The sequence below is a fragment of the Aptenodytes patagonicus genome, chromosome 22 (genome assembly GCF_965638725.1).
Source record: "Aptenodytes patagonicus chromosome 22, bAptPat1.pri.cur, whole genome shotgun sequence".
In the NCBI taxonomy this organism is placed as follows: Eukaryota; Metazoa; Chordata; class Aves; order Sphenisciformes; family Spheniscidae; genus Aptenodytes; species Aptenodytes patagonicus.
In genome coordinates, this window is record NC_134970.1 from 1,502,574 (window position 1) to 1,518,396 (window position 15,823).

General features: G+C 51.5%; 1 protein-coding gene across 1 annotated transcript; it reads left to right on the plus strand.

Annotated features, from left to right (window-relative positions):
* Nucleotides 1–9,948: 9,948 nt before the first annotated feature.
* On the plus strand, nucleotides 9,949–13,438 carry GUCA1A (guanylate cyclase activator 1A). Its single transcript, XM_076358010.1, has 4 exons — nucleotides 9,949–10,146; nucleotides 12,081–12,230; nucleotides 12,795–12,885; nucleotides 13,278–13,438. Exons 1-4 carry the CDS (start codon nucleotides 9,949–9,951, stop codon nucleotides 13,436–13,438), a joined length of 600 nt encoding a protein of 199 aa, XP_076214125.1.
* Nucleotides 13,439–15,823: the final 2,385 nt, after the last annotated feature.

The following is a 15,823-nucleotide window of genomic DNA, read 5'->3' on the forward strand; positions in this document are numbered from 1 at the left end:
CCGGGGCCGCTGCCACAGCGGCTGCGGGGCGGGGGCGGGCCGGGCCGGGCCCACCTGGCCCCACCTTCGGCCCCACCTTCGGCCCCTCCTTCTCCCAGGTGCCTCCCGCCAGCCCCGGGGCCGCGCAGCTCCTCCTGCCCGGCGGAGGAAACCCCCGCGGGCCTCCGCAGGCAGGGCCGGCGCCGGGGGGGGGGGGGGTGTCCCCGGAGCTGCGCTCACGTCCCAGCCCGAGGGGCTTTCGCAGCCGCCAAGGGGCTGGGGGTCCCCCTGCCGCTGGCAGGAGCGGGGCTGGTCGTCAGCCCCTTCCTGCTGCCGGGGGAGCGTGGATAAGACGAGGTAACCTCGAGGGTCAGCGGGGCCCGCAGTCTAAATGTAGCTGAACGTCTGATTCCTCTTTAAAAATCCCCACGCAACGCAAACTATCAATCTTTTCGAGTTGGTCATACACCGAACATTTAGGTTTGAGAGTTTTGATCTTTCTCTCACTGTCTCCTGTGTTCATCTGTTTACTCGCCCGCCGCTGCAGCCCCGACCCGAGGGCTGGGCTCCCCTGCCCCAAGACTTTCTGCGTACCCTCTTGCGCAGTGCGTTGGGAGCTGACGTCCCTGTCTGAGATCTGCAGGTGTCCTTGCAATACAAGAAAATGTCAGCCAGAGTCAGGGGAAGCCGAACTGTTATCCTTTCCCTCTGCTGTGTGTATGCTAGGAGCAAATTAGCACCGAGTTTTTAGGAGGTGTCTTACTAAGCGGTAGAGCCCCCCCCCCCCCCGCATATGAGCCCCTGTGCAGATCCCTGCTGGCTTCGGTGGGACTCTGCGCTGCCAGAAACATCTCCCTGCCCAATGCGACCTGCGTGTTATTAGGGTTTGGGATTTTTTTGATGCAAAAGCTTAAAGACAGTGGGACTTGACACCAAATCATATCTTGTTTCAGGTACAAAAGCAAGTGTCTAGCATTGCCAACAATTTTCTGTGTCATACAAGTAAAAATTGAGAGTTAATGAGTAACACCAGTTAATAAATGCTGGGATTTATGGGGAACTTTAAACCCAAAATTGCTGTCAAAACATTAACTCTGAAACACAGCTTCAGGGTAAGGTCATCCTGTCTTATATCTATTTCTATTTCCACCACATTTTGAGAGTCGAAATGATACAGATTTCTTTTTTCAGTGATAAATATCACTTATTTAATCACTTTGAAATTATGCTTTTCACAACCTTTTCTTGCTGCAAAGTACAAATTAGGGCAACACATTAAATCACCCGGGAACAAAGAAAAATGAGTACTGTTATGATATTTCAAAAGAAAAATCTAATCATGGCATAAATTGTCAGGCAGCACTTAAATAAAGTGAACTAACATGAATGGCAAACGGGGGGAAAGAAAAGGAGAGTTGAAATGTCATACCACGTGGATTCAATACTGTGGTTGTAATATGGGGGTTATAGTTATGTAAGACAGTTTTCAGAGAATTTAGCCTGGTCTGCAGACGTGCAACTCCATCCAGCTGGTCGGACGCCTTTTCCCGGCCGGGCGTGGAGAGGCTCCGTGAGCAGCCTGCGCCCAGCTCCCACTGCCGCTCCTGAGATCCGCTCTAGGAGCAGCGTGCACAGGGCCTGCAATTAGTGGGACTCGCACCCTTTCTGACAGTTATCTTAACTGCTGTTTGTGTGAGACAGGGAAAGGAAACAATCCTGCAAATCCTGCAAACATTTGCACGAGCGTGACTCCTGCACACCCTGAGCTTGGTGCACAGGGAACACACCGCAGGGACATGCAGTCGTATTTCAGCCAAGGTAGTAGTAAAAGGGATAGTCCTGCCTGCAGATAAGAGCGGTTATAGGATGGAAACTGTGAAACAACATTCCTCCTGAGAGAGCGGTGCTGGAGCCAGCTCTATGCAGGAACCCACCCAGCTGAGCCCCAGACATTTAAAGAAAATTCACTGGCACCTCTCGAAAGCAGAAACCAGATGAAATGAAGGACCCACTCACTACTGGAAAGACAAAGGACGCATATCTTTGCAAGATAGGCAAGGCATACGTGCTCGCTGATACAAATTGAACAGGATATACAGAGAGACAGTCAAGGAAAAGGGGAAGGAGAAGAGGAACTATTTTAAGAAGAGAAGCCAATAAATCCCATGGAATGAGAAAGCCTGGGCTCCTGCACGAAGGCGTCCCACAAAATGTCGTTAAACCAAAGAGACTTCAAAGGGGCTGCACGGCTGCTTGCGATGCTCTGCGGGAACAGGAAAGTGTGATTCAGCTCCCTGACTTGCTCCCCCGGGGCAGGGGCAGGGGGGACTCCAGAGCAGCACCCGTGAGATTCGGGGGCAATGAGCCGTACCTGTGCCACCCCACCAACAATGGTTTTGCCTCACCCTAGATGGTGAGCGTAGGAAAACATATTCCTCACAACATGAAGGGATGTGTGTTTTGAGGTGAATTTATTATCCCAGGGAACACAAGCTGCTAAACAATTCTGCAAGAGCTCATGTGCACACTCCCGTTCATTTGTTCCAGATGAAAAATATTCCTTCTTTACCTTCCACCTCCCAGTAAAGCATGGACCTCCCCCGAGAAGACCAGAAAAAGCTCAGGACTAGCAAGAAGAGCGTGCGAGGTGTGGTGCTGGGCGGGCTGACTTCTGCAAAGTGAAAACTCAAAAGATGCAGAAAAGATGCTCAGTTTGGTGGCATGGCTGTATTTTCAAGGGAGGACGACTGCCACTCGCCATGATCTCCTGAGCAATAGAGGCCACACAGCTAAAGGGACAGGTGGGCTGGGCCGGGCGCAAAGCACGGGAAAGCACTTGGAAGACCGCCAATGCAGATTTTATGGCATAGAAATAGCCATGTGAGCACTGCTCTGATGTAATACACCGCAGTGTGAGGCTGCCTTTGATCCTAATATGGGTAAACACCCCAGAACAATCTGCCTTTGCATCAGCGTGAGGAGCTGCACCCTGCAGATGCAGATCTCTCCCTGCCGCTCTCACAGGTGTGTGAAGTGCTTGTGCAGCGCAGCGCCCCAGCTGGACCCGAAGGAGGGAGGGAGGGAGGGAGGGATGGGAGAAGAAATCCTCGTGCATGGCTGCACAACAGCAAACTGCACCTGTGGAAAGAGAAACAGCTCGTGTCTATAGCGGGGAGCAGGTCCACGCTGTCGAGGCCACATTTCGGTGGGGGTGGCAGGGCCAGTAGAGCAGCCCGGAGTGCTCTGGCTGGACGGGCAGCAGCAGTGGTTCCCATCAGGTGCGACTCTTCCCCTGTCCCAGCGGGCCAGGAGAAACAGCACCCTCCTAATTTCCATGGCTGAGCCCCTCCGCCCCTCCGCACCCTCTGCCCGAGGAGCCCTGCTCAGCCTGGGCACCCCTATGATAGCCACCACCCGGTGACACCCCGGTGGTCACAATGGCCCCGATGGCCCTGACGGCCAGCACTGCCCACCCTGGCAGCGCTGCCTCCAGCCTCCACTCCAGACGGCCCCGCATGCCGGGATCCCCGCCGGGGAGATGACCTCACAGGTGGGAGCGCCGGGCTCACGGTTTGGCAGGAGGGACTCCCGCTTGCCGTGTCCCCTTCCTGCGGGCAGGGGGCTGGAAGATCCTTGCCCTGAGGGTGGCCGGGACAAAAGGGTCCTGGTGGTGTCGGTGTGATGCATTGTCTCTCCCCTGCTGCGCAAATCCCAGCTGCACCATGGTCAGCTGGCTTTGCCCCCGTGGCCGCTGAGATCTCAGAGCAAACCGCATGTGATAGTCCTGGGATGGCTCCACGGGGACAAGCGAGGAGCTGCAGGAGTGGGGACTCCCCGCTGCAGAGCGAGCGGGGCGGCAGCGGCACAGAGGCAGGATGGGCAGCGCCGGCAGCCAGGCAGGGCTCCGGCAGCCGCCCAGGGGAACACTTCATCTGGGGTGGATGTCTGAACCCTTCATGCTTTCTTGATTACTGAAGTCAGTCTTCTCACTGTGACCCCACCTGTGAGGATCTTCTCTGAGACACAACAGACAATTTGGGAGGAATTAGGGATCTCTAAACATATGAGTGGATGCAATAGGATTATGTGTGACACTTAATTCAGGCACAGAGCTCTGGCAGTGCCATAAATAGCGCTGAGGACGTTAAGCTGGTGCTTCCCTTCAAAGACAGTGATCACGTAAGCAGGTGCACTCACCCGGGCACAAAGGATGTTTCTGCCAAGCTTGACATGCCCCAGAGGATGAGCAGGAACCCCCAGGGCAGACGAACCCCATCGCAAGAGCAAAGCCGAAAGCTCAGCAGTCCCTGGCATGGTATCCTGCCTGTCACTGGAAATGACTGTCAGCCCTCTATTGCCGAGCGCATGCAAGGCTTGCACATCTTGAAAGCATCTACATGACTTAGCAGTTGGGTTTTCAAAGTAACTACGGCCTCACCTCCACACCCCAAATGCACTGCTTTAATAACATTAATGCCTCCCTGCTGGGCGGATGCAGTTGCAACAGCAGTCGTGTGCGTACTTGTCTCTTATCTTCCAAAGCGATAAAGGCCATGAGCTATAATCATGCATGTATGTGAATATAATCATTTCTGAACAAATCTAAGTGTGTTCAGAGCAGGGGTACGCAAAACACACCAAAATGACTGCAGTGGTACAAAATCTGCTCTTCAGGAGTCAAAATCCCATTATTTTATCCCCTATGGAAAAAATGGACTCTTGTTTCCTTGTGGCAGTGACTGCTGAAATAACACTTGTCCTGAGCTCCAGCAGCGGAGCCTTTCAGGCGTCTGGCAGGTGGCTGTACCGGGGTGCCAAGAAGAGGCGGTGGACCTGGGGGGATCTGGTCATTTCCTTCAAAGGCTTTAAGGAGATTTCTAAACAATTTGCGGGTGTCACCCTCCTAGTAGGTTTAGGAGCCAGTGTTCAGAGCCAGCTACAGGGAACAGAAATAGAGCACCAAGTAAGCCAGGGCATCGTGGAAACCAGGAAACCTCTTTACAAGGTTAAAAATAAAGCCAGACAGCAAAGTGTTTATCTGGGACACCCAGGAGTAAATTGGATAATTGCTGGGGGAAGGGCCAGTTTCCATTAGCACAGAGGTGTCATCAATGAAAACAAGATAACTTAGTCATGGTTAAACAACAGCAGCAGAAATACTTTTCCGGTCAGGCACAGCCTTGGAGCAGCCACGGGTGACAAGTCAGCCCCACATGTGTCTTGGGGCACACACCCACACCACCTCCTCTGCAAAGGGTTCATGCAAATGCGCGGGCAAACCAGGCTGTTTCTGCAGCCCTTGGTCCCCCGCGCTGTGCGTAGGGGTGATGGCACTGACTTTGCTCCAAGACTTCAGAAATGTGACCCAAATGATGACAAGGAAGAGCTTGCCTCACAAGAGTCAGCAACCTTGTTTTTCCCTTCACATTTCTGGGGGGGGGAAATCCACTTAGAGTTATGGCAAGAGCACTTAGCATGGCAGTACAAGGTGCAGGGTGGTGTTAGGTACCTGCAGAGGGACCAGGAGCCTGCTGAGCTGATGTCCCAGGCTGTGTTTGTAAAGAACAGTGTTATGTTTCTGTAATCACGGATACACCCCGTTGCATCTTGTGGGTCAGACTGGGTTGAACCATTTTCACGGCTGGTTTGCCATGGCTGTGGTTTGGCAAAGACTTTACAAGAAGCATGTATTGCTATCATTTATAGCTATTATAATTGAGACCCTGATCTGGAACCAGGGCTCCACTGTGCCAAACAGAAGGAAAACGTAGTGTCCCCCAAAAGTGATGAAAGGGTGAGCCAGGTCAGACTGACAGCGGGAACATCAGAACCTGTGTAGCGCTTTATATTCACTGTGCACTGTTAGAAATAACCAGCTGAAATGCAAATCAAGAGAGAATGAGGTCCTTTGAGTCTCATCGTGTGCATTCCCTCAGTATGCTCTGTTTTATTTTCACTAAGTCGCTTCCATATTTCTAGTACATCATTTGATTTTAAACTCACTTTCTCTTTAAGTAATACCACCTTAGATTTTTAGCTAAAGAAATGTAAATACCTGACTTCTCAGCATTTATACTGCGTATTGACTGCCCTTGACGCAAGTGTAAGCAGGCTGGCACTCCCTAAACTCTCCTGGTTTGTTTAACTTGCTGCTTTTTGGTCACCAGTACACAACTCTTGCATCAGGGCCTTTAGCACTGATGAGGATGGCAAAGTGTGGGGGCAATTGCAATGCATTTGTCTGGCTCTTTTGCTCCACAGGTGACTAAAACACCAGAAGCCCCTGGCAAAGACTGAAAGAGACCAAAGGGAATGGAGGAGACCAAAGCGATGCAGGAGGTCTCTCGCACGCCGCCCATCCCAACGAGCCAGCAGTCTCCAGCACGTCGCCACAGGGACCAGCCTTTGGCCGCTCACTTCGTTCCTTTTGTCGCCCATTTTGGGAGCCATCAGCCCAACTCCCTCAAGTTTCTCTTCTACAAACCAAGTTGCTCCAACTCGTACAGCCCCTTCTACACTGCACAGAGGCCAACCTGCGGGTACCGCTACCACCACAACACCGATCACACCAGGAAGGTGATGGATGTCCCGAGTGCAAACATTGTGAAATGGAGACCCATCCTGGGCACAAGGCCGTAGTCGAGAGCAATAAAGCCCAAGCAATGAAACCAGCGACCAGTGTGACTTCAGCTTCCCATTGAGTGTCTGAGTTAGGACCAGCAGTGAACACGAGCCGAGGAATGGGTGGTGAGGCTGTGTCACTGCTCCCCAGAAAAAAAATGCAGTGTGGATTTTGCTCTAAAAACCTGGTCCAACTTGTCCTGTCATTTATTGCCAACTGCTTATACGGAGGCACTGGGTGTCAGCAGCGCACGGCACTGCACGAATGGCCACCCAGCCAAGCTCATCTGCACAAGCCTGCCCTCAGCACACGCTGCAAAACCTGGGAAGGTTTCACCAGCTTCTGCGGCTGAGCCTAAATTCTGCTCCTTCTTTGAAAGGACATCTTCTTTCACTAGGCTTTCCTAGACACAGGCAAAGTATTGTTCTTAGTGAATGGAAAAGCAAGTTTCTCAGAAATGAGATAGTAATTGGAGCTGAAATTCAGGCGGCACGTCCCTGCAGCTCTTCTCCAGAAGGCAGCATAAAACGGTTCAGCTTTTGCATTGCCCGTTCTGGAGAACTGGATGCACCGTTAGCAAGTACTTCTTGAAACAGTTGGCGAGCCTGTATCCACATTTAATACGCAACCTTTCTGCTGTTAATGAATGCCTCAATATTGCAGCCCTTCTCTGTGCTTCAGGACGGGCTAACCCAGCCGTGTCCCCTTTGCTGGGTGGGTCAGAGCCCAGGGCACACACTGAAGGCTCACCTTGCTCTCAGGTGCTGTGCACAGCGGGGACCTGTGCCGCCTGCTGCCGGCGAGTGCAGGATTAGCACATCCAATTAGCATTCCTCAATCTAATTCCTTTTTCATAACTGTTTTATGCTTGTGTAATGCCACCTGCTTTAGCAGAGTTATTCCTAATTTGCTTCAGTGCAGAAGCAATACCGAGCTCTGCAACACATAAAAGTTGGGCTCTTTGTCTTAAAGTTGTCAGATATAAAAAAGTGTTATAGGACAGACTCTCTGCAGGTAGAGAACCAATAGTCACGTCCATTTCATTACTAGTGGAGGATCTGGCCCATGCTATTTTCTGAGGATATACTTTTTTATCTTCCAGTCCCTCTCTGAATGTCATGTGTCAGAGTAAAAACAACATTGGTTTTGGTCATATTTACATGGAGAATTCATGGTAATTCATCATAAATGAAAATCGAAGCTGCATTCCACTCCACTGGCATCAGCCCAGTTCTGGTAATGCAGCGGTGACATGGCCAGGACACGCTCCCGGGACATGCCACGTGCGGGGCGATTCTGTGGAAGAAACACTCAACTGGCAGGACCAGAGAGACTGAACACGGGGACCCAGCAGCTGGGTGGAGGGAGCTTCCCCGGGAGAGGATCATTATAGCATCTGGTGTCTGCATTTAAAGCACTTAAAGCTTTACCATTTAAAGCAATAATGTTTCTGTGTTTATCTTGGCACACCAAATTTACCCTCATATAGCATCTCGTATAGGACCTGAAATGGTACTTCCCCCTCCCTGAATTTCAGGCTCAAATTGACAGCCCCCTCTGGAAATCCTCCATCCAGAGTAAGGCTAAGGGAGACCAAAAAGATAGTACAGCCCAGAGACTTTCAAGTGGTTTTCTCTCTTTCTTCTTACTCTGATTTTGGTGCAGAAGTTATTGCTCATCTGACCCCACACAAAATCATAAATCATAGAATCATAGAATCATAGAATCATTGAGGTTGGAAAAGACCTCTAAGATCATCGAGTCCAACCGTCGACCCAACACCACCATGCCCACTATACCATGTCCCTAAGCGCCTCATCTACTTGTCTTTTAAATACCTCCAGGGACGGGGACTCAACCGCTTCCCTGGGCAGCCCGGTCCAATGTTTCACCACTCTGTCAGTAAAGAAATTTTTCCTCACGTCCAATCTAAACCTCCCCTGGCACAACTTGAGGCCGTTTCCTCTCGTCCTATCGCTTGTTACTTGGGAGAAGAGACCGACCCCCCCCTCGCTACAACCTCCTTTCAGGTGGTTGTAGAGAGCGATGAGGTCTCCCCTGAGCCTCCTTTTCTCCAGGCTAAACACCCCCAGTTCCCTCAGCCGCTCCTCATCAGACTTGTTCTCCAGACCCCTCACCAGCCTCGTTGCCCTTCTCTGGACACGCTCCAGCACCTCAACGTCCTTCTTGTAGTGAGGGGCCCAAAACTGAACACAGTATTCGAGGTGCGGCCTCACCAGGGCCGAGTACAGGGGCACGATCGCTTCCCTACTCCTGCTGGCCACACCATTTCTGATACAGGCCAGGATGCCATTGGCCTTCTTGGCCGCCTGGGCACACTGCCGGCTCATGTTCAGCCGGCTGTCGACCAGCACCCCCAGGTCCTTTTCCGCCGGGCAGCTTTCCAGCCACTCTTCCCCAAGCCTGTAGCGCTGCATGGGGTTGTTGTGGCCGAAGTGCAGGACCCGGCACTTGGCCTTGTTGAACCTCATACAGTTGGCCTCGGCCCATCGATCCAGCCTGTCCAGGTCCCTCTGCAGAGCCTTCCTACCCTCGAGCAGATCAACGCTCCCGCCCAACTTGGTGTCATCTGCAAACTTACTGAGGGTGCACTCAATCCCCTCATCCAGATCATCGATAAAGATATTGAACAAGACCGGCCCCAAAACTGGGGAACACCGCTCGTGACCGGCCGCCAACTGGATTGAACTCCATTCACCACAACTCTCTGGGCCCGGCCGTCCAGCCAGTTTTTGACCCAGCGCAGAGTCCACCTGTCTAAGCCGTGAGCCGCCAGCTTCTCTAGGAGAATGCTGTGGGAGACGGTGTCAAAGGCCTTGCTGAAGTCCAGGTAGAGCACATCCACAGCCTTTCCCTCATCCACTAGGCGGGTCACCTGGTCAATGAAGTGGATTAGGAGATTACACCATCACGGAGAAAATTCCACCCTCATAATCTCCTGCTGGGCCTGTAATCTGTAAGATTTCCCATTTTACCTCCTTTCTATTTTAACCCTGAACCCTTAATGCCTGGCAGGAGCCCATCACCCCCCTGAGCCTCGTTGGCCGGGGAGGGATTTGCTGGGTATTTAAATGTCACCCTCTTGTCCAAAGAAGGTTTCATGCTTTTGAGTTTTCCTGGGGAGAGGTGTCGCCTGCGTCCATCACCACCAACACTGAATCGGTACAGCCCACACACAAGGCGGTTTGTTTTTTCCCGATACTGTGATCCCTGCAGTGCTGGGGACATTTGGACTTTAAAGGCAAGAAGCAGAATTTAAAAGAAAGCCCTCAAATTTCAGAAAACGTCCATTTTTGGCTGCAAAGTGACCAGCACTTGGTGTGGAGATGGGGAACTTGGATGGGAAAGCCGTGGAGGAGCTGAGCGCTACCGAGAGCCACCAGTGGTATAAGAAGTTCATGTCGGAGTGTCCTTCTGGCCAGCTCACCCTGTATGAGTTCAAACAGTTTTTTGGCTTGAAAAACCTGAGTCTGGCAGCGAACAAATACGTTGAGGAAATGTTTGAGACGTTTGACTTTAATAAGGTAAATATTGTCCTTCCCACTCAGCCTGCACGGGGATCGGCTGTGCTCTGCTCCCTGCGTCGATCACGTGTGGTATATTTGGGTGTATGTAATACAGACGTGTATCTAAGTATGTATGGTCTGATTCTCTATGGCCTCATAAATTGTAAAATCAGTTATGTAAGGCAAAAAATGTCAGCAAAAACTCCTCACCTGCTGACTGTCCTGGGAGAAAATAGACTTCTCCCAGAATTGATATTTCCCTTTTAGTTCTAAGTTATTAAAATAGTGGGGTTTTATCTGGTAGTCTGTGATCCCTTTAAAATGAAGTGCCCTTTAATCCTTAAATATCGAATGTTGTGACAGTAAGGAACAAGCAGGCGGCGGGAGAACAAGTGCTGCGTTCATGCAGAAACAGCGAGTTCCCGAGCCATGCAGCGTGGCATGAGCTATGGTTTACAGAACAGACTGGGTTTGTTTTTCTATTGTTTTAAGTTATAAATGGATTACAGTTTCATTGATTTTATTACATGTGCTCAGTCCCATATGATAAGGAACTTGGGCCCTTTGTTCCCTGCGGAGAGGCTTTGCACCTCGGGCTGTCGCTGTGCTGGACGCCAGAGCAGGGCAGTCCCGGAGCACCCGCACGCGTTCGGGAGCACTGTCTTCCCAGCTCAGAGGCAGTGCCAGAGAAGCAGATGGATGCTGTATCTCCGAGAGGAAACAACACCCTCCTTTACTTGCAAATGATCTGAAACTGCACCTCATGTGAGATGAGGAATATATTTTATGGCAACCCGAAGGGCTTAGTGGGCTTAATCCCACTGAAAATAATACAATTTAGGCCCTAAATCCTTTAGGTATTTTGTTTGTGCCTTGGCCTTTACCTTGCCCACTGCCCCGTGTTTGAATGCATGCTTGAAAAGGGAACTGATGCACAGGAAATCCTGCTGGGAATGGGGCTCAGCAGCTATTTATATCTAATCTGGCTCTTGCAGCAGTGGGGTAAAGCAGATGATCTCTTCTTGAACCTGCCCCGTGGTGCAGTGGCTATGTTCATTGACAAAACCCTGGCTTATTCCCTCCCAAAGACTTTCCGTGGTTTACAGTATGTACCATTTTCCTTCAAACTGCTTTGTATCTCAATGGTATGTGCCATCAAAATGATCTGTGGCGGGCACAACGCGTTTTAGCAAACTTCCTAGAAGCTGCCAACGTCACGGGGCAGTGCTGAGCTCACCCCAGCACAGCTCTGCATTGGTACCATAACCCTGGCTGGAGAGCCGTCCACGGACCCAGCTGAACGTCTCTAATACCGTGGAGTGAGCTGGTGGCAGGCAAACACCTAGGAGGAAAGTCAAAGATAAAACTGTTTGTGCTTTTGACGTGACCAAATGTGAAGCGGATACACAAATGGCACAGGGACAGAGCAGCGCCTTCCCGGCCTGAGATGTCGGCAACATGCGGGGGTAATTCCTGAGTTCATTCATCTCCTGGAGGTTTGCATGCGAGACCCCTTTGCAGCAGAAAAGAGCCATATGTGTGTGCAGAGAGGATAACATTAGGTAATCCGTCAGGGTTCGTCCCCATAAGCCTGTTCCTCTGACCTCTGAATTACTGCTGCTTTGCATGAAGAGATTCCTTTAGCACAGGCTAGCTTTCAAGGCTTCGTTAGTCCCCAAGCCAGACACACACACCGAGTTCGTTCGTTATCAACACATAACGGCTCTGCATAAGATTAACGTGGAGCCCTCACCGTACGGTGCATTGGCTTTAACCGGTGGGTGTGCGGGGGACCCGCACCCGGCACCTCTGCTGCGCTCCTCAAGCCCCTGCTCTCAAGGTGGTGGCCACGCACTGAAGTCTTCCAGTAGGGACTTCCAAAAGTGACCAGGAAAATCACTTGCTGCCTCTTTGCTTTTAATCTCATCTAGCTTCTAACCTTCTGCTTTTAGGATGGCTACATAGATTTTATGGAGTATGTGGCAGCTCTGAGTCTGGTCCTGAAAGGGAAGGTGGATCAGAAGCTGCGATGGTATTTCAAGCTCTACGATGTGGACGGGAATGGCTGCATTGACCGGGGAGAGTTGCTGAACATCATCAAAGTGAGTGGGCTCAGCTTTTTCCATTTCTTTCACAGACGATGGTTATTAAACGCAGGTAGACAGAAAGGTTGTAAGAGGAATATTCCCACCCAAAAGACAACTCCCTGGTAAATTAGTAGGCACTGGCCAAACCTGCTGCTTGTCCTCTGCCAGTCCTCCCACCAGGCTGGCCTCCCTGGCCGGACCTGTCTCGAACACCCCACACCCCCCACGGCACCTGCGCACTCCGACACGCAGCAACCCCTTGTCTTCTCATTGCAGTTTGTTTAACCACGTCCACTGAAACCCGGGCTGAGATAAGCACTTGAATTTAATCTAAGGATTTTCAGAGGTGAACAGCTCCTGGCTCATACCAGGATGCCCACTTAATCTTTTAATGCACTGATTGCCTCTTTAAGTGATTTTAATCTCCAGTTTTTTAGAAAGGACTTATTCCTTTCAGAACCTAACTGCCTGCAAAAAAGTTTGGCCTCTCATGTCCGGTCACTTAGCCGCTTGTACCAATGGACACACAAATCTGCACAATGCTCAGTAGTTGTCCTCTGTGTCCTTCTTTCCCTCCAGGCTATTCGAGCTATCAACCAGTGCAACGAAACAATGACGGCTGAGGAATTCACAAACATGGTGTTTGACAAAATTGATATAAACGGAGATGGTGAGGAACTTTCTTATGCGATGCCAAATACCGCTCCCTCTGCCCCCTTACCCGCAGTTCAGTCTGCCAGAGCAATTCCAGATGTTGCATGTCCCAAAACACCAGGACACGGGGAGAGCTGGCAGAGAGCGGCTCTCCATGAAGGTTTAGCTCCCCGTCCCCTCCGCAGGCTGCAGCTGGCCCGAGGGGACACTGCAAACAGCCCCTCTTCGTACTGGCAGTGTGGGGATCTGCACGGGGCTTAGCTGTGATGGGGTTTGGGGTCTACGATACACAGACCCGGGACCTCAGGAAGGTCTGTGCAACTCCTGGGGGGCTGCTCCGAGGCTCCTGGTAGAGGGAGGAGAAAGGCTGCAGGATTTAACAGACCTTTTCTGAACGTGCTCTTGCAGGCGAGCTCTCCTTGGAAGAGTTCATGGAGGGTGTGCAAAAGGATGAGCTGCTGCTCAATACCCTCACCCGCAGCCTGGACCTGACGCACATCGTCCGGTTGATCCAGAATGACGGGAAGAACCCGCACAAGCCGGAGCAGGCAGCGGAGGCTGCCCAGTAGGCTCCCGGGACGCCTTCCCTTCATCTCTACTTTTTCCCCCTTGCATTATTAAAACGAAACGTGTTGTGGTTGCGGGAGCTGGTGAGCTGTCCCAGCGCCAGTGCAACCAGCGATAGACTATCTCACTAGCACAGAGACCCAGATCTCCTCCAAAGGTGCCGCTCCCCTGGCAGACGGTTCGGGGGAGCCCGGAGCTCACCGGGCACTGCCTGCCGCAGCTGCACCAGCTGGCGAGAGGAAAGGCTGCTGTGAAGAGGGGTTGCTGCGCTGGCAGCTCATCACGCTGGAAGCACACAGCCACCCCCAGGACTGCCAACAGGGCCATGGGGCTCTTCGCTGTGCGGGGGGGCCTCTGGATATTGCTGCTGAGCAGAAAGGGGGTAGAGTCACGCCTCCCCGGGAAGGGGGAGCGGCACCACGCGACACGGTTAGAAAACACACCAAGAGAGCCTCAAAATTCACACCAAGGCTGTGGCCAGCACCAGCATCTGCAGCCTCTGCAGGGGACGAACCCCAGGGCTGCCCGGCACTTGGCCCTGGTGAGAGGAGGTCCCCCAAGAACACACGTAAAAAACCTAGAAAGCAGACCTGAACCTTCTCTTTCCATACATATTTCCAGAGCACGAGATCAGCGGTTTTGGTCACTTGTTCTTTGATTTGTTATTATTATATTAGCAATCATTAGTGATAATGTAAGATAAAAACATCTATGAGCTAGAAAAAGGAGAGTGGTGGAGTGGTGAATACAGTGGCTTTTCTCTGTTTAAAAGCATTAAAAACATAGAATGGTGCCTTTTTTTAACAACTATCTGAACTTTAAGGGCATGTTTCTCCTTGAAATATCTGGAAGGGCTGCAATGGCAGTAACCTGAGAGGGAAAAGTTTTGAATGTTTGTAGGAATATTCCTGTATGTCTTATCACCTGTACAACAGACTCTCCTGCAAGTTACACTCCGTGGCACCCGCGAGCATCATGTGGTTTTAACTACAATGGCAGCGAATTGTCTGCATGCAGTTTGGAGGGGTGTGCTGCTAGAGACGGGCTAGACGCAGTGTCCGCACCACGAGCATCCGCAAGTACCTGAGTATTCCTGAGCAGGCAATGGGTACCGTCACCTCCACAGTACAGTGAGCTCAAGCACCATCCCCCGTGGAATAAAACCCAGTCACCCCTTATTATAGCGTCCTAGGACAGCAACCTTGTCTGCTGGTGCTAATTACCCAGTGCCACGAGCAGGGCCCAGGTCCCATCACACGCACAAGGGAGGCTGCGGGAGCAGCGGCCTCACCCCCACACCACCCACTGGCCCCGCGCCGCGCCGGGGCTGCGCCTTGGCTGCTCCTGGAGAGGAGTTTCCTCATCTGATGGGAGCAAGTTTCAGGCACAGTGAGGCAATACAGGACACTGGGAAGGATTTCTTGCATAGCTGAAAGGCTTGTTATTTAGCACTGGATTCTTGTAATTCATAAGCAACTTTCTGGTAATTTTTCTCATGCATCTTTTTCATTTGACAGTGTTTTACCTGGAAGCTTTTGTACTTCCAATCTTATAGTGAACTAATAAAGATATTTTACAAGATTATTTCAGGTTGTGTTTTTTCTCTCTTTCAATCAATCATTCTGTTTCCAGCAGGACAGATTAACTGTCTCATGCAAGTGCAGAAACCTTTGTTTTGACTTCATTAAAATAGTTCTTTTACAAGAACAGCACGAGCGCAGAGACGGGTCTGTTTTCTTCAGCATCAGGGTAGAACCCCATCCTGGGTTCTCGCATCCCGTGAGCGCTGCCTGCTTTTCTGAACCTCGTCTGCACTGAGCAAGCATAGCTTGCTTTAATAAAACCTCACGCCCTGGGTAGTCCTACAACTCTTTCTTCTAGAGCTCTGCTTTGCCCACCCACATTTCCAGGCACCTTCTGCTTTCCTCCCTGCTGCCTTCTGGGTGGGCCACATGTGGCAGCCCCGTAGCTCCCTCCTGCCTCTGTTTTCCGCCCAGACCGACAGCGAGTGTGGGATGCACGTCCGTAGCCCCCCCGGCAGCTGCCCGCAGCTCCCGGCTGCCCCCCGGCAGCTTGATTCATGCTCTGGTGCTATTGGACAGGCTCACGAACACCAAAAGGCCACGGAGAGGAACCCTGTGACAGGCCAGCTTGTCCGGCCACCCCACTTACACCGGTGCAAGAGAGAGCAGGCTGCAATCATCCTATTAGAGCCGGGCTGAGCTGTTTACTCAGTGTGTAACACTCCTCCTTGCAGCAGAATTAACTTTCTCACGAACAACTGGCACAAAACTTACTGCACTTTGTCTTTACAACAGCAGCGAGGAGGGAGCCGAGTTCAGCGTGGGCTTTCTGTGCGCACTCCCCCCACAGAGACACATTCAGTC

Coding starts and splice junctions, on each gene's coding strand:
- GUCA1A (XM_076358010.1), top strand. CDS start 9,949: ATGGGGAACTTGGATGGGAAAGCCGTGGAGGAGCTGAGCGCTACCGAG. Junction 12,231..12,794: donor AGTTGCTGAACATCATCAAA/GTGAGTGGGCTC, acceptor CTTTCCCTCCAG/GCTATTCGAGCTATCAACCA. Junction 12,886..13,277: donor AATTGATATAAACGGAGATG/GTGAGGAACTTT, acceptor GTGCTCTTGCAG/GCGAGCTCTCCTTGGAAGAG.